This window comes from Vanacampus margaritifer, chromosome 5, assembly GCF_051991255.1.
Source record: "Vanacampus margaritifer isolate UIUO_Vmar chromosome 5, RoL_Vmar_1.0, whole genome shotgun sequence".
NCBI lineage: Eukaryota > Metazoa > Chordata > Actinopteri > Syngnathiformes > Syngnathidae > Vanacampus > Vanacampus margaritifer.
The window spans coordinates 6,897,818-6,921,164 of NC_135436.1; the positions used below are offsets into that span (position 1 = coordinate 6,897,818).

The 23,347-nt window shown below is 38.5% G+C and overlaps 1 protein-coding gene across 1 annotated transcript; it reads right to left on the minus strand.

Moving 5' to 3' along the window:
- Positions 1-3,929: 3,929 nt before the first annotated feature.
- Positions 3,930-21,030, minus strand: kcnj13 (potassium inwardly rectifying channel subfamily J member 13). Its single transcript, XM_077566347.1, has 3 exons — positions 20,893-21,030; positions 9,153-9,680; positions 3,930-5,872 (listed from the first exon to the last, which is right to left on the minus strand). The coding sequence occupies exons 2-3, from the start codon at positions 9,667-9,669 to the stop codon at positions 5,298-5,300; spliced, it is 1,092 nt and encodes a 363-aa protein (XP_077422473.1). The 5' UTR covers positions 9,670-9,680; positions 20,893-21,030; the 3' UTR covers positions 3,930-5,297.
- Positions 21,031-23,347: the final 2,317 nt, after the last annotated feature.

The following is a 23,347-nucleotide window of genomic DNA, read 5'->3' on the forward strand; positions in this document are numbered from 1 at the left end:
AGTTGTCACATTTCATTGGTTAAACGCGTGTCATCATCATCATCAAATGTTTGCGCTGGTTATTTTGTTTCTGTAGCTCACATAGTCACATTACTATTCAATAGAATCATGGAATAACATACTCACCAGCTACAACATGCATCAATGTTTAAAATTGTTAGCCTTTTCAGCTAAATGAAGAAAATCCACATATGAAGTAGATAAGTTTGTCTCTTTTGAAGTATTCCTAGAGTGTAATGCACTTCTCCCAGCCCTCTCTGCCACACCTTCACACATACGTGGAAGGTTTCTGGTCACTGCTATCTTGATGTCGTCCATTACTTCCAAACGGGTCCCCCTTGATGTCCTTCTTAAGCTTGAGAAATAGAGAAGAATCACACAGTGCCATGCCGTGTGAATAGTGAGCTTGCTCTGAGTCTAGCATGGTAATTTTCTTCTTGGCCAGGAACTGTCAGATGCTCAGCATTGTAAAATGATGCAATCTCATGGTGAAGCAATTTTAATAATAATAATAATAATAATAAGGTAACATGCTATTGTAATTTCTTAGGGTGATTAATTTTGGTTTTCATTATCTTAAAGCAATAAATCATACACCTGTAAAAAAAAATAAAAAAAATCATGAAGTAGTTCACTCTGTGTGCAATATATTGAAAGTAAATAATAGCCTATGAATTGCACTTTTTGAATTGAACATCTGGCATAAATTGCTTCCCCAAAATATTCTGAGCAGCAACGTGTCTGACTCAAATTTCTGAGGTTCAGGATTCGAATCTTACTTAGCTCCTGCCTTCCTTCTTGTATGGAGTTTTGCATGTGTTCCCCCGTGTTCCCGTTCATTTTCTGTGCTCTCAGAAATATGCATGTTCGATTCCCCACCACTTGGGGGCAGCGTTGCTACTCTGTGTTTACTTCACACTATACACCACTTGAGACTTCATATTGAACAACGGAAGAATTAAAAAAAAGTCTCATCTACCAGGCTTGTTTAGAAAATATTTATTTCTCGTAATGTACACTGTACAAAGGCACAAAAACGTGAGACACATCTCACCCATCATCACAATCATACGCATGTGGAGTGTTTCTTCCTAAAAAGATTTGATTTAAAACTGAATGATTGTGAAATGATTCTCTATTGTACCAATGACAATACAAGCACCCATTTGTGTACTACAACAAATAGAAAAACCTTTTGATAAATAAAAGACATGATTCACATAATGATTTGTGCAATGATTTTTCAAAAATTAAGAGGTTATCTACAAATCAGTCAATTGTCAGTTTCTTTGTTGAACATGTCATATGAAGGATAGTTTTCAAACCACAAATGTATTCATGAAACCCTTTTTGATCATAGCACTCTTAAACTCTTAACATTATTGCTGACTGACTACATTGAACCGAACTGCTACTATAACACACGATCAGCTGTGTGTTCATTCAACCTTTGTGACAATTACATTGTGAGGTCTCAAGCACTGTTTGTTAAAGGAGATCACGTGTTTGTGTGTAAAATGTTTTTCTTTATTTATGTGAGTAGTATAGATATTTAGTTTGGGTGAAGCAATGAGTGTTTTGCATGTATGTCGCATAGTTCTGAGTTTGGGGTTCGATCTGGCTTATTGACTATTGATATGTCGGCCTCTTAAGTGTCACTTATGATTGTCACGTCATCACAAATCAGCAGCTTGAATGCCCTTCGAGGATGACAGTGCACCATTCCTTTCTGTCCCTTCTTTACATATGCTCTTCACACACTATTCCTACTTTCAAATATTCTACTTGCTCAAATATGGCAAAAAGAAAATATTAACAAAACAAAAATGCAATGTCCTGTGATTGGCTTGCAACCAGTTCAGGGTGTACCCCGCCTACTGCCCGAAGCCAGCTGGGATAGGCTCCAGCGCCGCCCCGCCCCGCGACCCTTGTGAGGAAAAGCGGTTAAGAAAATGGATGGATTGAAAAATGCAATGTGAAAAAATGTAATGTCTTAATCAGCAAATTCAGTTACAAATTCCATTCAATCAACAATTTTGATTTTTGTGGCACATTTACAGTTGCTGACCATGTTAAACATTATATACTGATCATTTGAATATTTTCCATTACCAATGTAGTCTGATAGTCTTTGCTGACTTGATGGAATAACAATGGGACTGATGATTCAATCAAGACAATGTCACACTGTCATTTAAAGTAGTTCGAAGTGTGTCTTGAGACTTTTTACTAAGACACTCACCATAACTTCAGCTTCCATCAAAGGACACAGTTTGACGACTTGAAATATCTGAATAATGATTGAATATCTTCCACATATAATGACATTAACTAACTGAAAGCGCCGACTGTTTGGAAGGCACAAACAACACATTCAACAATGTAAAATGCTGTATTAAGGTTCTGCATGTGACTTGAGCGGGATGGTATGGACACTAGTCTATAGTCGAAATGGAAGTGGATAATATTCAGTGCTGTTCAACCTGGTACATTTTTTCTTGAATTCTATTATGGGAGAGAAATTAATTGTTAACAAATTTTGTGTTAATCAACTTGTGTCTTCTATACACACACACACACATGCACCGTGCAAAATTTGTAGTTAATCCCCTGATTTCCGATCAAAGTCAGCAAAGGCCAGATTATTGGATGCCTATGTAAAATTGTGATTGATTAGTGGTTTGTATGGGCCGTGTAAACCAGGGGTCACCAACTCAGGTCATCATGGACTGGAGCCCTGCATTTTTTAAGCAGTTCCTCCTCCACACACCTGATTCAAATGATCAGAAACTGATCATTTGATTGAGGTGTGTTGGAAGATGGAAACATCAAAAACATTCTCTGGTTTCTTGATGTCTCCCTAATCCTGAATTCAGATGTATTTGGGGTTGGTGAAAGATTCTGGATTTGTAACTCTGTGGATGGAGGGTGGTGCCTGGTTGGTGTTGGATTTCACTTTGCTTCATCTTTCCTTCCTTTGATCCTTCCTCTGGTCTCTTTGCAACTTCATGACAACTGGCGGGACTCTGAAGTATCTGGTTAAGGTGAAGGGTCTTGGATTGAAACAATTTTTTTTTGAGAGCTCAGTATCATTCATTCGGCAGCCTTCCTAAGTCAACATGTTATCATCATCGCTCTTTTTTTTTTTTTTTTGTGCATGCGTCGTGCGTTTGTGCTCTGTACTCACCTAATACTTTTGAAAAATCCCATACCCTTCACTTTAACCGGATACTTCAGAGTAGAGCTATGCAATTAATCGAAATTCAATTACGATTTTGATGATTAGCCTCTACGATTACAAAATTGGCATAATCGTACAAAAACGATTATTAATGCTATGGCCGTCATTTCTGCCTCGGATACCGACTGAGATAATCGTAGTCAAGCTAACGACAGTATGCATGACAGTACACGGGGCTAACGCTGTGAGAAACCTAATTTCAAAATAAACCTTACCTTACCAAGTAGTATATGTAGATCAATGCATAGTAGCGCTTTTATTTTGAAGTTGTGTTTGGAAGTGTGTCGTCGTGGTATAAGGGCTGACGATGTGCTCGTCTATTCAGAGTTTGTGAACAACGGCAGTATAAATGCCCTAAACTATAGCTACAGGCATTAGTAACACAACCTCGTCCTGAAGTCACGTTCAAGCTCCAGTGAAAAGCGCTGAGACATAATTATGCTGACATTGTATTGTACGGCGCATGTTGCCAGTGTTTAGTGGTGACTGCTAGCTAACAGCGAGCTACCAGCAGCAAGCTAGCTGCGCTAGCAAGCTAGCTGCGCTAGCTAGCAGCGGTAAAGTGCTCCAGCCAGTCTGATTACTTTTCAAAAGCGTAAATACTACAGCTCGTAGACAGCTGGGATAGGCTCCAGCGCGCCTGCGACCCTCGTGAGGTTCGAAAATGGATGAATGGACTGTGCACACTTTGATGCTGACAGCCTGACTACTTTGCCGTTCCTATTGATCACTTAACAAACCATGCTTACTCAAATGTGCTATTTATTTAGCCGACAAAATCGCTATTGTGGGTCTGAAGTCACTTAAGTTCCATTGAGCAAAATCTATGGGGAGAGATTTGTCTAAAATCTCACTGTTTCAGAGAGAAAAAAACCCTAACCCTAACCCTAAACCCCTAACCCAGTAGGATATTGGACAACCAAAATATTCGATAGCTGCAGTCCTAATAATATTAATTTTGAGTTGCTTTGAGGCACGTCCGCACGAGTTCTTTCACCACACACCCCTGTCAAAACTAGCTTGCACAAGCTGCACCCCAACTTCAAATTTTTGCTAACATAAATAATATATATTATTATAAATTCTGTTTGGTCCAAAAGGAACTTATATAATTATAGTGTTTCAGATAATTGTATTTGTCTTAATATTTTAAAATGTTTAAACATTTTCTTGTTTTGAAACAAAAAAATAAAGAATCATTTGAATAATCGTGATTTCAATGATTACCAAAATAATTGTGATTATTATTTTTTCCATAAACAAGCAGCCCTACTTCAGAGTTCCGCTGGAGTCGTCAATTTATCAGGAGACCAGAGGAAGGATCAAAGGGTTTGTCATGGATTTATAACAGGTTTCAGGTGAATTAATGAGCACAAAAAAAGAGTGATTATGATGACATTTTGACTCGGGAAGGCTGCCGGATGAATAATACTGAGCTCTCAGAGAAAAAAAGGAAACATCCAAAACATGCAGGCTAGGCGCCCTCAAGGGCCGTAGTGAGTGACCCCTGATGTGAACTGTACAAGAAAGATCCAGACAGCAGTAATAAAAATAAAACACATTACAGTACTATATCTTAATCTTAATCCATGGCACCATAGTAGTTTAGTGGAAAGCACGTCTGCCTCACAGTTGAGAGGTACTGAGTTTGAATCTTGGCTCCGAGTGGGTTTTCACCAGGTTGCCCATTAAGATGAGTATGATTGGTTTCTTGTTTATATGTACCCCACAATTAGTTCACTGGCCAGTACAGCATATGGTGGTGGACCCTGCCTCAAGTTCACACATGACCCTAATGAGGAAAAGCAGTAGAGAAAGTGGATTGATGGATTTTAATAAGAAGTGGGCCTGTTGGAATTAGAAATTAGATCCCCATTGGGATCATTCCTTGGGAACAGATTAAAAGGTGAACAACAACTTAAGGTTTTTAATTAAAGGTTAACAACAACAACTCAACACATACTGTAATTTCCCCAAATCATCCTCATTCCACCTGACAAAATACAATTTCTGCTCCACAACTGTACCTCATGACCTGCCCTTTGTCCCAGTAGCCTTACTCCATCCTGTCGCTACCATCACCGTTGATCTGCACAACACAGTCCTTGTCCAAAGGGTCCTTGGAATGCATCGTGTCAAAGTGATGGTTGCTCACCACGTACCTCCCGCAGGCATCCAGGCCCAAAGCGGGCACAAAGCAACGATCAAACTGGATCTCCTGGCGCAGGTAGGAGGTCCTCTTCTGGCAGGTGTCCCCCGTTCCCTCCTGCGAGGCTGACAGAAACACCACCAGCTCAAAGTGGTTTGGCGTGCCTTCACGCAGGGCGGGGTAGAGGGGGCTGCGGCGGTCCAGGGGATGGTAAAAGGTGAGTGGGAAGATGAAGAAGGGGCAGGGATGCTGGCCCAGATGATCCACGTAGAAGTCCAGAGAGGTTTGGTGCAGGGGTTGGCCTTCGTGCTCCTCATACAGGACGGCACTCACCTTCACGTCCACCAGAGGGCGCCGCAGCAGGTTTGTGGCTCTCAGCATGAGGCAGGTTTGGCCCTGGTGCTGGCTCACCACGCCCTGGTGGCTAAACTGGATGGCTGTGGCTCGCTTCTGAGGACAAGATATCTTGGCCACAAATGCACCTGGTAGACAATTGACAATTTGTAAATGACGTTCCTCATTCCAATTTGTCTCGTGTATGTTTTTGTTTTGGTGAGTCAACCATAAAAACAAAACTCGAATCATTGTGTGCTTCATCGCTTATTATCAAAGTTAAGGTGAAATCTGCGAGCGACTCAGCATTGCACTGTCAATGTCTCCACCATTCAAATTAAGACCAAGATTTTAATTAAGTTTTAATTTTATTAAAACAATCACAACTTTAAATGTGCCATACTCCTGAAGAGAGGTATGGCAGAGATTGTAAAAGCCCCCCCGCCCCCAGAAAAAAAAAAGTAACATTTGTAAAAAAAAAAAAATTGTCCAAGGATACACGCAGCCTTTCAATATAGCTACTTTTTATTTTGTTTTGAATTTTGTTTTTTTAATTCAGTTCTTTTTTAGAGCGTTTTTTGTTAGTTTTTATTGTTTTTTAAAATGCTTCGTTTCAGTTTAGTTTTTTTTTTTTTTTTAATGAATCATTTTAGTTAGCTTTTATTAGTTTATATTTTTCAAATGCTTTGTATTAGTTTGTATTTGTATTTAATTATTAACAGTTTTGGGTCATTCCAGAATTATAGCACATTTGACATCCCACCCATCAAATTTTAAATAATCCACATACAAAATACTAAAACATGCAGTTTATGAGTAAATTTACTTGTCCTGAGACCAAATCTAAAAAATAAAAAAAACACACACAAAAGGATGCTGTTTTAGAAATACAAAATAAGTCTGGAGTACCCCCTAAATTGCCTTCATCTCTTGCCCCAAACACCCTACTGACCGAATAGTCTCAAATAAAATGGTTAAAATGAAATTTAAATTACTTTTTTTTTGCATTGTTTCATTGTTGTCTCTTGTAATGGTGAGAACATTTGCTTTAATAAACACAATATTTCAAATAATTACTGCACACAACCCTGTTACCATAAGCGTTTTAGCATGGTAGAAGAAGAAAGCAGTGCATCACATGATATGCTGGACTTTGAGGACCAAAACCGCCCAAATTAAAAATGAATAAATAAATGTCTAAAAGTGAAAATAAAAACGGATATAAAAAAAATTAATTCAAAAATTAAATACAAAAAATAAATAATACATGGAAATAAAAACAAGTATATATATATATATATATAGAGAGAGAGAGAGAGAGAGAGAGAGAGAAAGTGTGTGTGTGTCTGTGTGTGTGCGCGTGTTGTAACGAACTAAGTGGTTGTGTGTTCTGGGTTGCTTTAATGTTGAGCACTATTATGTCTGACTGTTAGTGAGCGCAACACAGGTCTCGCAGGAGGGAGGGGATGAGACGTGCGGTTTGGTTGCGTGTGTTGTTTTTTGCTGCTAGCCTCGTGAGTTGTTGTACTCTGACGTCAGCTACAGCTAACTGGCGTTTTGTTGAGAGGAATAAACGGGTGATATCCCAATCAACATCTATATTAAACGAAATAAAGTAAAATATATAAAAAGAAATGTCAAAATAAATACAAAACTAAATGTATATATAGAATTAAATATCAATCAATAAATAAAAACGCTCTGCTCTCACATTTATTTATTTCATGCTGCAGACGCTCTGTCAGGTCGAAATGTTATTCAAATGAGGGGGCGTGCCTAAGCCTGTTGTGGGTTGGGCTCTGCTCTTGCAAACTGCCTAGAGTGAGTGGGTCAGCGAACAAGGAAGTCTGGCCGCGGTCGCCGGCTTGCATGGAAAGCTCCAGCAATGGACGACTATCTTGTCCACTGTCACCACAACTTGGAACTTGACTTTCTGGACAACAAATCGTGGTGACAGTGGAAAAGATAGTCGTCCATTGTTGGAGCTCTCCATGCAAGCTGGGGAGACTTCCTTGTTCACCAACCCGCTCACTCGATCATGAGGTAGATGCACGGACTTTTGACCTCCGGTTTTACACATCAGCGCCGTTTCCGGCCATTGCTGGCCGCGTTCCAACACTCGCACCCCCACCCCTGCACCACCCAACCGCGCGCTCCCGCTCATTGGCTGAAATGCTTCGGACACTGAGACAGACACTACACACTCGCAGCCTTTCACCTGTCGATGGGAACACACAACCGAGGCGCACAAAGGTGGAAGCGCAAGTACTGGGACGCAGCCCACACATCGCAAACCGGAAACGGAAACAAAGTTGATGGGTGAAAACCCGGAAGTCGGAAGTTCTGCCTCCTCCGTGGCATATAGTCCATTGAAAGGCAGCTTGAACTTTCCAAGAGCGGAGCCCAACCCATGACACGCTTAGGACCGCCCCCTTATTTGAATAACATTTCGACCTGGCAAAGCGTCAAGCGTCTGCAGCACGAAATAAATAAATGTGAGAGCAGAGCATTTTTATTTATTGATTGATATTTAATTCTATTTATATATTTATTTTTTACGGAGCCCCTGAAGTGACATGGCAGAATAAAAAAAAAAAAAAAAGTTAATAATAAGCATAATTTTTTTATTTTTTTTTATTCTCCCATGTCACTTTAGGGGCTCCGTAAAAAATAAATATGTAAAGTGAGAATTGTCACTTTAAAGTGAGAATTCTAAATTTAAAGTGAGAATTCTGAGAATAAAGTCAGAATCCTGCCAAACTTTTTTTTTCTCTCTTCACTGGCCTTAATCCTCTTCCATATAAATGTCCTCCAATTCTGTAATGACCTTTAAAGTATTAGTTTTAGGGACATGACAGTTACACAGGGGTCAGATAACGACCAATCACGACTCATCTTAAAAAAAAAGGGTGAACCATGATTGGTTGCTACTTAATGATGGACAAATGAAGCTTCATGAAACACTTGATATTTTTTGACTCCTCTAGATGGCACTGTTGGTTTTAAAATGCAGTGGCAATTTCTCCATTGCACTAGACTTAATCTTTAAATCAAGAGCACCATTTAGAGGAGTAAATAAAGATCACAAATGCTTCATGAAGCTTCATCTTCCAATCACTATTGTTACCTGAGCCCTGAGCAACTGTGATGTCATTTTAAGTCGACAACAAGTGGCAAAATGGTCACCCCCATGTGATGGATAAAAACGGGTGGATTTTGCTGCTTAAACTCATATTACACAAACACAATATTAATCAGAATATCGTAATACTAGTGGGGTTGCATAGAACATATTGCCAAGAAAATCTTTGGGTTGACTTTGTCTTTAACTGTAAGAACTTTGCCTCAGACGCATTCAATTCCTATTTAATTCCAAATGTGTCTTGAGTTGAATGTTGGTCAAAAGAAAGGTTGAGGAAATAAAAGCACCTGTGATGAATGCTTCAAGCATGAGCCCCAGCAGCATCTGCACAGCCAGCAGTGCTATGGCACTCGGACAGTCCCCACTGGGGAACATGGTGCCGTAGCCGATGGTGAGCTGCGTCTCCAGGGAAAACGAGAAGGCGGCGGTGAAGCTGGTGATGTGCTTGACACAAACCACATGGCCCTGCGGGGGGGCGTCGTGATCCAGTACGTCTAGGTCTCCGTTGATGTGGGCCAGCAAATACCAAAGACAGGCGAACAGCAGCCAGTGGGCCACAAAGGATGCGCAGAAGGCCAAGAGGACCCATCTCCAGCGCAGACCCACTAACTGTCCCCACATGTCATGCAGGGCTAACAGCCAGGCCCTACTCGACGCTCCCAGCCACGATCCGGAGGGGCACAGCGGGGGGCGAAGGGTGCAGTGTCCGTCTTTGGTGACCAGACGATGCCGCTTTGGCGACGACAGAAGAGGGGAGGAGGACACCTTGCCATCCGCAACGCTGGTATTGGATTTGCTTGTCATCTTTACAGATCCTGGAATAAATCAAACAACCTTAAGTTTGTGATCAACGCTGAAATGAAATTAGTTCAACATCCAATGTTCCCATAGAATGTGCTCTGTGCACATAGCAAGGATATTATTTGTATTGTGGAATTGCGGTAAATGATGACACGAGGACGTGAAGGAAAGTCATGTCTCTTTAGTCTCCATGCCAAAAAACTGACTCTTTACGCAGCAAACAACAAGCCACTGCCTTTCTTCCCTTTGATCTTTCTTCTCCCTTTGATACGTCATTCTCCAACCCATGGCTTAAAAGGAACCACAACTGTAATGACAAGTTTGCTCTGTATTATTTATTTGGTTGTTACTAACATAACAATGAGATACATTTTTCAAAAATCATTTTCAGTTAAATACATTTTGTAGAAACTTTATTTGGAGGTATGCGCCATTGTTATTTATGTCGCAACACATTTAGTGTGTACTGCCGAGCAATGTGAAACGCCTATAAAGGACAAGGTAAGCCTCCGAAACGTTCCTAAAGAAACAACATGCTATCGGGAGAGTCACCCTCCCACACGCCGTGCTCTCATTCACTAGACGCATTCAAGAGTTTTGATCGTGCCTTTAGGAAAGCAACAAGGCTTACCTTGCTTTCTTGATAGGCGTTTCACATTGCTCGGCAGAGAGCCAGCCGCCATTCTACGCTGCAACGTATTCAGTGCCGAGTGACGTTTAACAATAACAATGGCGGCGCACGTCCACAAAAATGTATTATACTGGAAATGATTTTTGAAAAATGAATATGTTGTGTTATGTTGTGTTATGTTATGTTAGTAGCAGCCAAATAAATAATATAGAGCAAACTTGTCATAACAATCCAGGTGCCTTTTAAAGGTTTAGGTCCCTGCTGAATCCTTTGTGGGTCAACACAGTATGATTTTCCACTGGGGTTAGGTTTCCAAAAAATACCCCCAATAAATGAAATCCACGAAGTAGTTAGCTTTAAGCTTTACATTTATTTAAAATGTTTTAAGGATCTAAGGCCTAGATACACCAATCCGACGTCGGGAATTGAACAGCATTGGGCCGTCTGACCAGTTTACTATCGTAAAGTCGGATCGATTTGGAATACGTCGGGGGCGTTTCCAGCAAATTCGACATGACTTTTGATCACTGTGATTGGCTGCTAGCTAGTGAATCCCTAACCCTAACCCTAACCCACGGGGCAAGAAGAGGAAGTGACAAACGCGGATAAACAGTACTGATGAAAAGCCTGGACCATTTTTTCCCCGCTCATATTCCGCATCGTCACCCTGCTGTACATTTAAACGTACAATGTCTGTCTGGACAGAAGCTCGGGAAAATGACTTTGTCTCTTTGGTTCAAGAGAGACCAGCATTGTATGATATTACCATTGAAAAGTATGCCGACAAAGGTATGAAAGCCAAACTATGGCACGCGACGATATAGAAGGTAGGATTTACTTTTATATACAATACTGTGCAAAAAGCCGAAGGTTTTCATTCACGTGGGAGGACATTGTTATTCTTATTCTTATATTCTTATCTTACTGTCATTCTTATTTATTTAATTTTAATTTGATCTCTTTCTATTCTGTTGTTTTCTCTTTACTGTAAACTGCAGCTGCAGTCCAGGAAAAAGTTCCCCACGGGGAAAATAAAAGTATATCGCATCGTATCGTACATTGTGAGAGAAAAGTAACCGGTATGCATTGTTTACGTTTTTATATCCCCTTTAGGAATAATGACTACTGGGGGGGAATTACTTCTCGCGCATGCGGTGAAGGTACGTAATAGTTGGGGTCGTTGCGGTGTGTATTTACATTCTTTTTGTATGAGACATGCCAACTTCTGGGCCGACACCACAGGTGGTAGGCGTTGGATTGGTGTATCTAGGCCTTAAAACCCCTCACTACACAGTTCATATACTTTTCTCATTGAGGCATTTGCATTTTCTCACATTTTTCTCTTGTTTAAACATTCTCAATGTTCAAACCTTCATAATTTTTTAGAAAATAGGTACATTACTGCATGCAAAACTGTACACACAAAAAATTCGCGAAACAGCAAGGCCGCAAAAAAGTGAATCGCGTTATAGCGAGGGAACACAATATTGGGTCATCATTTTGTTTACTGTACTTCTCAAAAATTCTAGAACAAATAGTTTCATATAGACTAAACAATTTTATTGAGAAACATAAGGTTTTGAGCGAAAATCAATATGGGTTTAGAGAAAAACGGACCACCTCAATCATGGAACTCGTAGAAGCAATATCTACGAGCATAGATAATTAAAAAAAATACTGTTGGGACTTTTATAGATCTAAAAAAAACATTTGATACTATAGATTGTTCTATATTAATGAATTAATTAGAAAGATATTGCATAAAAGGTTTAGCATATAAATGGATGAAAAGTTATTTGGACAATAGATATCAGTACTTGCAGTTTAACAATATACAATCAAAACACTTTAAGATTAATCATGGAGTTTCCCATGGGTCTGTGCTAGGCTATTCATATTGTATATAAATGATATCTGTTGTGATTCAGAAGTGTTTTATTTGCTGATGAAATTTTAAGACTTAAAATAGCACAAAAAGCACATAACTATCTACTCTGCTCAGAAGCGGTTTAAAATTAGAGAAAGGGGTAAAAGTGCCTACAAAAAAATCAAGAACAAATATTAAGCAAAGGTGTGTGTTTTTTTTAACTGACTTGAATAGATGTGAGTCACTTTCTGAGTAAAAAAAAAAGAAGTTCAAAAGCAAAGTTTAAGAAAATTACTTAAATCAGACATGAGCTGGTAAAATTGCAGAGATGTTGTAATTTTTTCAGTATGAGTGTAATGAACATTGTATATTTGAGTATGAGGATATGATTCATAAATGTTTTATGGTATATGCCTATGAATTTCATGTACATATGCTACTGGCAAATGTACGCACGTCAAAGTAGACTTGTATACATCAGCAGACTTGTTTACATTTTTTTCTTTCATTGAAATATATTAACCTATCATTGCATCAATAATAAAATAAGTCAAAACGTATAAAGAATAAGGAGTAGGACTAAATACGTTTTCTTCCTACTTCCTTTTGAACATGTAAACCGTGACTATCCAGATAGCACAAGATGTTAAATCAACATTGAATTAGGGTTAAGAAGGTTGATTTCTGGTTATGGTTGAAGATTAATTCAATCAACATTGATTCAACAAAATTATGTAAACATTGAAGTTTGTGTTTAAAAGATGACATTGCATCTACATTGTATTTTGGTGGAATTAAAACATTTGAAAGGTCAATGTTTAATTAACGTTGAATCTATGTTTGCCTTTCTCCTTTTTCTCCTTCAGCGGAGAAAGGGATTAGGAGGGTGGGTATTCTGTGGACAGGCCTGCTATAATCATACACATAAATATTGCATAATTGCAATTTTATATGATTGCAATTCCTTTTGTTTCAAGCAGGACAATTTCATATTATTTGAGGGACGCTGAATCCAATGAACTTGAGAGTCCTTAAAAATCAATACAATACTCTTTTCTTTAAAATCTTTTCTTTCAAGCAAGCGTATTTCTTTCTGAATCTTTGAAGGACACTGAATCCATTAAACTTGGTCCTCTGCCTCTATGACACTTCAAAGTTGTGATCTTTCCGAAAGAGACATACTTTTCAATCTCTCTCTCTCTCTCTCTACATATATATATATAAAATGTATTTTGTATTTATATAGTTGTTGTTTTTTAAGACACATTTTCGGAACTAATTTTTTGCCCTGAACATGCTGGTGCTCATCCTGTTGCATGAAACTTAACTTCTTAGCCATTTCCAGGGCTCTAACTAAAAAAATATCCACCTAAAAGACCATTAGTATGTTGTTAAGCTCGCCAAGACAAAAGTACATATTTGTATAATTTCTGTGTGACACTCCTACGCAAAGTTCTCACTCTTTAGACTAACCCAAATTCATACTTCAATGCTTAATAACTCAAAACATGTGGGGAGTTAAGGACACATCTTTTAGAATGTTATACAGCTTGCTGAGACGAACATGTGAATATATGGATCATCTCTATGCGACACTCCGAGGCAAAGTCCTCCACTTTCACATTGTCATTTGAAAGGCTCATATAATGTACGTAACTGTATCCATATTCAACGTTAAACATAAATGAGCCTTTGTCTGGTCTTTTCCAAATAAGTGTTTGCTCACTCATAAGGTGAAGGAAGTGACTGAAATATTAAACAAATATTATTATTATGGATGTAGATTCTAGAGAGCCACGGTGGCTTACTGGTTAGCATGTCCGCCTCCCAGTGCAGCGGACGTGAGCTCAAGTCCTTCCTGGGTGGAGTTTGCATGTTCTCCCCGTGATTGCGTGGGTTTTCTCCGGGTACTCCGGTTTCCTCCCACATTTCCAAAGACATGCATGGCAGGTTAATTGTGCACTCCAAATTGTCCATAGGTGTGATTGCGAGTGTGGATAGTTGTTAGTCTCTGTGTTCCCTGCGATTGGCTGGCAACCAGTTCATGGTGTACCCTGCCTACTACTTGAAGACAGCTGGGATAGGCTCCAGCACCCCCTGTGACCTTTGTGAGGACAAGCGGTTAAAAAAATGGATGGATGTAGATTCTAATTTAGATGATGGTTGAATCAACATTTATATTGTGTGATTTATGGTTGAAAAGCAAACGTTTTATCAACCTTGCGCTTTCTGTATAATTTAAACTTCAGATCTCAACATAGATTCAATACTTAAGCTGAACTATGTTTCAACATTGATTCAACCACATTTTGCTATCTGGGTAATGATTACTGTATACATTTTTTCTTCTTTTAAATCTTTTATTTTTCTGCTACTTGTTTATACGTTCAATAAACAAACATTTCATTAAACACTGCTCAGGTGACAGTATAGAGTTAATTATTTCATAATGTACATGTCACATGTGTCTTCCTCCCGCAGTGTGTACATGAACTCTGACAGCCAGATGTATGTATTGTGTGACTGGCAGAGAGCTGGAGTCTTGTCCTCTCCAGAGTTTCTATTTCTATGTCAATATTGTTGCCAGGTGATTAGAGCAGTTCCCAGCTGGAAATCTGTCTGAGGAACACAGCAACATGCAGAGTAGGAATGTGACCTTCATCTGCAGGGAGCTCCAAACTTACCACACTGCACGGCTCCACACTCATCTTGTTAGCCAGCTCGTATTCACTTTCAATGGGATTTTACAGGAGTCCAAACTGCTCTGTGAAAATTTGCTTTCACATTGGATATCTTTTGAATGGCAGCAAAATGAAAAAGTTGGGTCATTTTTGGTAATATTGAAGTTCAGAGGTCACCTTGCCTAATTTGGTGTCAAGAGTACCAGTAAAATTGTGGCATAGCGAAATTGATATAAATAACAAGAAGAACGAAGAGGAATTCAACCCAAAGATTTTCTTTACAATAATATGTTGTATGTGCCCCCACTAGTCTAACCACGGCATTCTAATTAATATTGTTCATGGAATATGAATTAAGCAGCAAAAGCCACGTTTTTATCCATCTTAGTGGGTGGCCATTTTGCCACTTGCTGTCAACTGAAGATGACATCACAATTTCTCAAGGCTCAGATAACAACCAATCATGGCTCAGTTTCAGAAAACAGGTGAGCTGTAAGTGGTCATTATCTGACCCCTGAGCAACTGTGATGTCATCTTCAGTTAACAGCAAGCGGCAAAATGGCCGAATATGAATTCCACAAACACAATATTTATCAGAATACTGCGTTTTGACCAGTGGGGCTGCATAGAACACATTATTCAATTTTTTTTTTTTTCGTTGACTTCCTCTTTAAAACCATTACAAGTAAATTAAGAAAATATTTTTTCTTTTGCAAAAGAGTGTCATATTTCTTAGGAAAAGCGCTCCTGATCACATCCTTTAGAGGGCGCCAAAATTGGCGGTGAATTTTAATTTAAAAGTTCTTACTATTACCTTTTAAAATTGAAAAGTTAACGTAGATTCAAATGTAAATCAATGCCCAATTCATATGACTACACATGATAATACCAAATAAGTACTTCCTCTGTGGGGGAAGCGGTGAATTGATTGATGTGACCCCCAGAGAACTGTGTAAGCATGACAAACACAGAAAAGAAAAAACTGTCCGAATTTGAGTCACTACAGAATTGTATTTATTTTTTTGCTTCAAATTAATCCTGATAGCCAGATTGAACCCACCAACAGGCCCCTTCGGCTACAATCAAACCATACAGTACTAAATTTGAGTAAACACACTTGATCAGTCTCCAAAAGCTCGTGTGTGTTTGAGCTCAGCTTTTGAGGACTAGAAACAATATTAATGTAATAGTCATTTGAATAAATACATTCACTGTTAATGTTTTTAACAAACACAAACACAAAGCTAACTCATTTACCCTTTCAATTAATTGTATGTCAATATAGCTACTGAATAATGTCTGACATTATGGGAAAAGCATCGGACAATACAGTTGTGTGTGAGTGGTCACATGTTAACCATGTGCGCCATAAGACTTTATTATACTGTACTGGGCCAGTCTGTCTGAGCTATCTGAAACTGTGACCTTAACAACATTCACAGCATTTCTAATGCTTAGCTAGCATTGTTTACTATTCGTTTCCAATATGTAATTTCAAAGTGACATGGGAGTTTGAGTTGCTTGTATCTCTGGAGTGCCTGCACTCCCATTAAATGTGAAATTACAGTATATAAAAAGTTACATTTTGCCAAATTCCTAAACTGTCTCTGTGAGCAAGCCTGAACATCTGAATATAGCAGTTTCCCTTAAAATTAGACGCACAATATGCTAACAATTAATGGCAATTTCTATTTTCATAGTTTCTTGTGCTTCATCGTAAAACGGCCACAAGAGGGCGGCAATACTCGTATCAGCTACCGTCGTGATTGGTATCGGTATTCCCCCATCCCTAGTAAAAAGACAAACTGGGTTTCTCAACCATTTTCATAGTACTTACAAAACCTTTACCACAGTTTTAAAGGTCAACAGCATCTAATTTGACTCCTCCTCCTACTCCATGTGTATAACTTTTAAAAACTTCCCCTTTATCACTGTTTGTACAGTATTTAAAAAAGGACTTTCCAATTGTTTCAACCTGATTTTGTTGTTCAATCTGAACCATTACATTTTATATGAAATAACAGGTGTAGGTTTATCAATTCAATGCATTGTTCTTTTTATTATTATTATTATTATTTTTTTTTAAATCAATTGTGTAGTCAAAACTTAATTAAAAAGAGTTTTTGGTCAATTCATGTAGGTGCAAAAGTAAGTGAACCCTGAGCTGCATTGCTTAAAACAAGCAGTCAAGTAAGAACAGGTAGGACAAATTGCTAGCTAAACTAACCACTGAAATAGGCCAATGAAATGAGAGAGGTTTAGCAAAGAAATTGTGCATCACCGACTGAAACAGAGACAAAACCACATCTCAGGGGACCTTGGGAAATGGGTAGTGACAGCACATCTGTCTGGGGAAAGCTATAAAGTCATCTAAAAAAAATTTGCATCATCATTCCACTGTGAAGCAGATCATCTGCATCTAGAGAACACTGAAAATTACTACAATCCTGCCTAGAAGTGGACGACCTTTTAAAATATCAGTAACAACCACAAGAAAAATGACAATTAAGGTCATTTTTCTTGTGGTTCTTGCCAACTCGAACATCGCATCAAGGGATTTGCAGACCTCTTTTGCTGCATCAGGGACATGTGCATGCTTCAACAATCAGAAGAAAAGTCAATCGACATAATGTAAAATGTGTATATGGCATAATGAAGTGGCAGAGAAATTGAACATCTGCACACTTCTCTGACTGTCACATCAAGTTACATAAATGATCAGGGTTGGGAAATCCAGGTCCAGAAAGTAAAAACCCTGAAACTTGTTTGTTTTTTACCACAGGTGCTTCTACTTGTTTACCTGCCAGTTGAGGAGCACCTGTGGCTAAAGCCAATCTGTGACAGAGTTTTAACATTACTGACTTGGATTCCCCAACCTTGTAAATTATTTCACATGGTCACAAATGGAGTCTGTCCTAATCCGCACTTTTAGATGTTTCTAGAATGTTATAAAGATTGAAGATTCTCTGATTGAGAGTGGCAAACTATTCAGTGATATTTTGTTCAATACAGTCCACCTAAAAGTCAATTCACAATTTAAATTTTCCTTTAAAGGGGAAGTCAATCCCCCCATTTTTTCTTGATAGTAACATAGTCTAAATATGGTATTCTGATTAATCTTGCTTTAGTGGCATATGAGTTAAGCAGCAAAATCCAGCCGTTTTTATAAATATCAAAAGGCGGTCATTTTGCCACTTGCTGTCGAGTGAAAATGACATCACAGTTGCTCAGGTCTCAGGTGACAACCAATCACAGCTCAACATCAGAAAACAGGCGATCTGTGCTTGGTCATAACCGAGCCCTGAGCAACTGATGTAATCTTAAATCGACAGTAAGTGGCAAAATGGCCGCCCCCAGAGATGGGTAAAAACAGCTGGATTGTACTTCATGACTCATATTCCACAAATGTAATATTAATCAGAATGTCATGTTTAGACTAGTGGGGTCACATACAACATATTATTGTCAATAAATGTTTAAGGTTGGCTTCCCCTTTAAAGATGGGTCTGATTTCATGTTACAAAACATGACATTGAAAAAGTCATGGTTGTGCTAGTCCATGTTAAAGTTTACATATCAAGCAAACAAGGTTCAATTGTTTAAATTTGTTTAAACTGAAAAAGCTGTACTTTGAATTGATGTAGAGCAACACCCAAGTACTGGAATTCACTAACAAGTTGTGGCTCCTCTGCTTTGTTTTGGGAGAATATAAATTCATGATGATGATGACGATGATGATTTGCACACATTTGAATATGAATCCATCCATCCATTGTCTGAACCACTTATCCTCACGAGGGTTACGGGCTTTACTATTATCACAGATAATATAACATACAAAATATCACATTGGTTAGATCATTAATATAAGAGGAACAAAATTGGTCCAAGGATGGGACATTGTGGAACACCAGCACTCAAAGAACGAGGATTTTATGGCATCGACCTGCACACACTGCTTTCTGTTGGAAAGATATTTTATCTACTTGAGTGAAAATGTTACAATGGGACATTTTGTTGAGTAAAATTTGATTGTTAGCAGTAAGCCTTTTTCAAATCAAGTAATACAGCAGCAACACAGTTATTTAAAAAAAAATCTAAACAGCACTTTGTTTTTGTCATGTGTAGTACCGAGAGTCTCCAATAGGAGCGCTATTATTTATGCTATTACTTGCTCAGTACCAGCAATGTATGTTAGAAGCCTGCCGTTCTGAAGTGTGTCCGAGTTTATTGTCAATCTATTGCCACCCTGCACGCGACAACAAATACAAGTTATTACAGCAGGGATGGCGAGATCCGGTCCTCGAGGGCCGGGGTCCTGCAGGTCTTGGATATTTCCCTTCTTCAACACAGATCAGTTCATCATTAAGCTCTGCATAAGCCTGATAACGATCCTGTTAATTGGAATCAGCTGCAGTTCGAGGAGGTAAACCTCTAAAACGTGCAGGACTCCGACCCTCGAGGACCGCAGTTTGTTATTCCTGCATTACAGTTTTCTCCAGGAAAAAAGAAATGGGTGAGTCAGTGGAATCGTTTGTCCACTATCCAAATTGAATATGGCGCAGTAAGTCCTGGCATATATTTGTAGATCAATGAATTGTTTGGTTATTCACTTCCATGCCATTTTTTTTATATAATAGGCAGAATGCTAATCCCATGATTCACATGAATAATCATAGACCGATTAGCATTAGCAGTTTTTATCATCAGATTGATATGTTAGACAAACCTGGGGCCACCCTTTCAAGCTTCAGGCACAATTGAGTGCTTTATAGAAAATAATTGCAGACATTCTTTGTACCGTTTCAAAAAGTTTGAGTCATTTCCGCAGTTATCTTTAGCTTTTGAGGTTTTCAAGGAGCAGATATATGCCACTTCTGCTTCAGCAAATTACATGCCTTGACTAGTGGAAAGGTGACAAAAACTTTCATTTATTTTTGTATTCATCTTCTGTATGTGAAAGTGTATGTAATAAGTAGGAATCTTTATGAGAGGAAAATAATACCCAAAAGTTTGCAATATCAGTTCACTGCATCGCAACATTGCACAAAATGACTTGAGTTTTGAATGACTGGACTAAATTGCTTTTTATTTTTACATTCTATACTACTATATTCTATATTATAGATTTGACATTTTGTCAGTTAGAAAATGTGACACGTACTGAGAAAATGTACATGTACCTTTGTTATCTGGGCCATTTTGCTTTAGCATATTTGAGATCAGTAACGTTTTTTTTCCACACAAAGAAAAATGAAGCCCTAGTATTGCAACTTGGTTACGGTTAACATGGGCGATCATAAAATCCGTATCACAGCTGACTGAACGAGAGGTAGGTACATTCTCGGACTGGTCACCAGCCATCAATATGGAGCCTGTATATATCTGGAAGGTTGGGGGAAACTGCAGTACCCGCAAAAAAACACACTTGAGCAGCTGAAGCAAAAATGAGCTCTACGGGGCCAATTTAATGTGTCAAAATGTTTTTCACACATAGTCCACTCTAAATCAATACATAATATATGAGATCTTTGAATCATCTGTGAAAAACAAACATTCTACTTGTGATTTGTTCAAATGTCTGATGAAACCCACTGCGCTTTGCACAACATACGTGCAGTAAAAAGACCCTGAGGCTGGTAGAATACTCAGACATCTCTCTTTATGCCCTAATAATGGTGGTTAAATAAGACTTTGAGAATGTCAGCCATTTATTTTATCTAGAGTCTAAATTTGTATAAAACAAGTAGAAAGAAATGTGACTGCCCAACTCACAAGGCTTCATGTCACATTCAGTCAACTGACCGAGCATGAATGAATTCACATAGGCCCTTTGTGTCCATTTGTATTAAATGCGGTATTGTCAAACATGTACAAAAGACTCCATTTAATAAACAGTTGTGCTCTTACGCAATATGTACGTACTATCAAACAAACATGTTATACAGCTATACTCATAAAGTTTCAAGTCATGTTTTATCAAATTGAGTAAACTGATCACATCACAACTCATTGTCCTGATATGACAGTCTATTCTATCTACTCACCTCAATCTGCAGTCAGGGTTACAGAGGGGCCCTCTGACCTCTGATCGGAATGCTGCAAATAGTAGTTCCTTTGGCAGGACAGGGTCTAAATCCCAGAGAAGTCTTGAGACAAACACCGTTTGTGTCACCACTCTGAGTTTTTTTTTTTTTTTTGGTGCTGCAGCCGTAGTGAGCACGACGCTCTCTGCCCCGCCGATTTGCAACTTCCAGCTCCGGGCCGAGGATGATTCAATTGGTCACATTACTCTGCATGGAGCCTATTAGCGTTCCCGGAAGACAGACGACAGAGGATAGAGGGAGTGCATGGGGAAAGAACAACACCTTGTCACAGTTCATTCAAAAAGCAGCTTGTTGCTGGTTGGTGTCCCGCAGCTACTGCTATTTAAGACAAATAAATAATAATAATAATAATAATAATAATAATAATAATAATAATAATAATAATAATAATAATAATAATAATAATAATATTCTGAGATAAAAACTTGCAAATTTTCAACTTTATAAAATGGCAAATTTGTGAGAGAAAAAAAAACTTGTAAATTTGCTAGTATATAAAGGGGAAAATTAGTGGAAAAAAAACTCAGAAACTTATGAGAAATACACGAGGCGTACTACTCGAATGTTTGTGCCAATACTTTTTCGGTCGGGTTTTCAAATAACGAGATAGTAATTGCTTTAGCACAGCTTAATCATATGATGTTAATTAAATTAAGCATTCACTCTTTTAAGCATTGGGTATGGGTCCACACCCTGAGGATCAAACATTTATGTTCATTTATTAAAATGGATATTTACTTATACATTTATGTTTCCAGAATTATTATTTACACATTCATACATTTTGGTATTTTTTTGTACAAGTATCTTAATTGATGTGTCAAATTTGCTGCTCTCCGTCATTCACTTGGATTTACCTATGGTATGCTAGCATCTGATTGGATAGTCAGGAAGTGTTGTCGCGCTAGCTGATGCATGATGAGTAAAGTTTAAATTAAGAATGAATCTGTCTCCATCCTGTCTTTTCATTTTATAAACAATGTCCCATTGACCACCAATAAATCCTCACATTAGACTATAGCTCCGCTACGTGTATTTGTCTAAGTTTTTTTCTTGCAAATTTTCCACTTTACAAACTCGCAAATTTGCAAGTTTTTTTAAAGTGGCAAATTTGCACATTTTTTCTCGGAATATTACCCCTCTGGCCCTAATACGCAGTCGTAGGATGGGTCTGCATTCAGCATATGGAAGTATTTATTTTTACACATGAAAATCTTCTGTCCCATTTTTTGGGCTTTATGATATTTGAAGGTGTGGTTTATCGAAACTAGCAATAAGAAATAAATAAGTGAATAAATAAGAATGAAAGTATTTGTAGTTATGCAAAATTAAAACAATGCAAATCTTAATAGCATATGGGAAGACAATAGATTTGCGTTGTGCATACCTTTAAAGGCATCATAAAGGCGAGCTGCAGTCCATGAAGTTTCAAACCAAATCCTGAACAGTTGTTGTGTTGCTCTTCTTTTCACGCCAACCTCCTTAAATGATAGTGACACAGTTACCCCATCACTGCTTGACCTCAGAATGGTTAACGTATTAACCACAGGACTTCTTTGCTGGTGACAAAAGAATAGCAAAGGCACATGACAGGAGGTAAAATGTCAACGATGCTTTTTGACCCATGAGCAGCAGGAAATCAGTTTGTACATCACATTGTCCTGGATGACACAAAAGTACATCCATGGTTATTTACAATGTGCTGTCATCATAAGTGAAGACTCAATTTTTCCATAACACTCAGACCAAGTCCGGGCCACTTGACGGTCTTTAAGGTCTAAGGCAGACTACAGACACCCAAACCCACGAGCACCACTTTGAGTACAGCATCGGCTGAATGACATCTTGAGGCCCACTTAAAACAACACAGCAGAGTCTACAGCTGTGCAAGCAGTTCTGTGAGGCTGCAGTTAGCCACAAGGGTGCTAATGCAAACCAATGGTAACTTCATGAAGTTGGTACTCTATGTATTTACCAAATTAGCATTCTGCAATTACGCATACCAACATTCAATTGTCAGCAGGTTTGATCAAAGCTGAAGTTACTGTATATTATTCATGAGACAACAAATACGATTTCACGAGCCACTGACTGTCTTGCCAGCTGTCTACCTGCACTTCAAAGAGAAACATTACTCTTTTGATGACCAAAATGGACATTCTCTGGACAGAGAAGACACTTGGTTTGAAAGAGGAGTGTGGGAGGCCTTTTATGACAAGGTTGAGAAACAACCTGTAAACAGAGGGTGAGGTATGCGGCACTACCTACGTAACTAACTATCACATACAATGCTTTCATCCTTTCATAAGTTTACAGCCACTTTCGGGTGCCTCAATGACTGTTGTTACAACTGAATGGATGATTCCACCCATATGACATGTCTTTTAACAGGCAG

Excerpts from the sequence above, each read along its gene's own strand:
- kcnj13 (XM_077566347.1), bottom strand. The coding sequence starts at position 9,669 with ATGACAAGCAAATCCAATACCAGCGTTGCGGATGGCAAGGTGTCCTCC. Across the intron at positions 5,873-9,152 it reads GCTTGAAGCATTCATCACAG|GTGCATTTGTGGCCAAGATA; the intron begins GTGCTTTTATTT and ends ATTGTCTACCAG.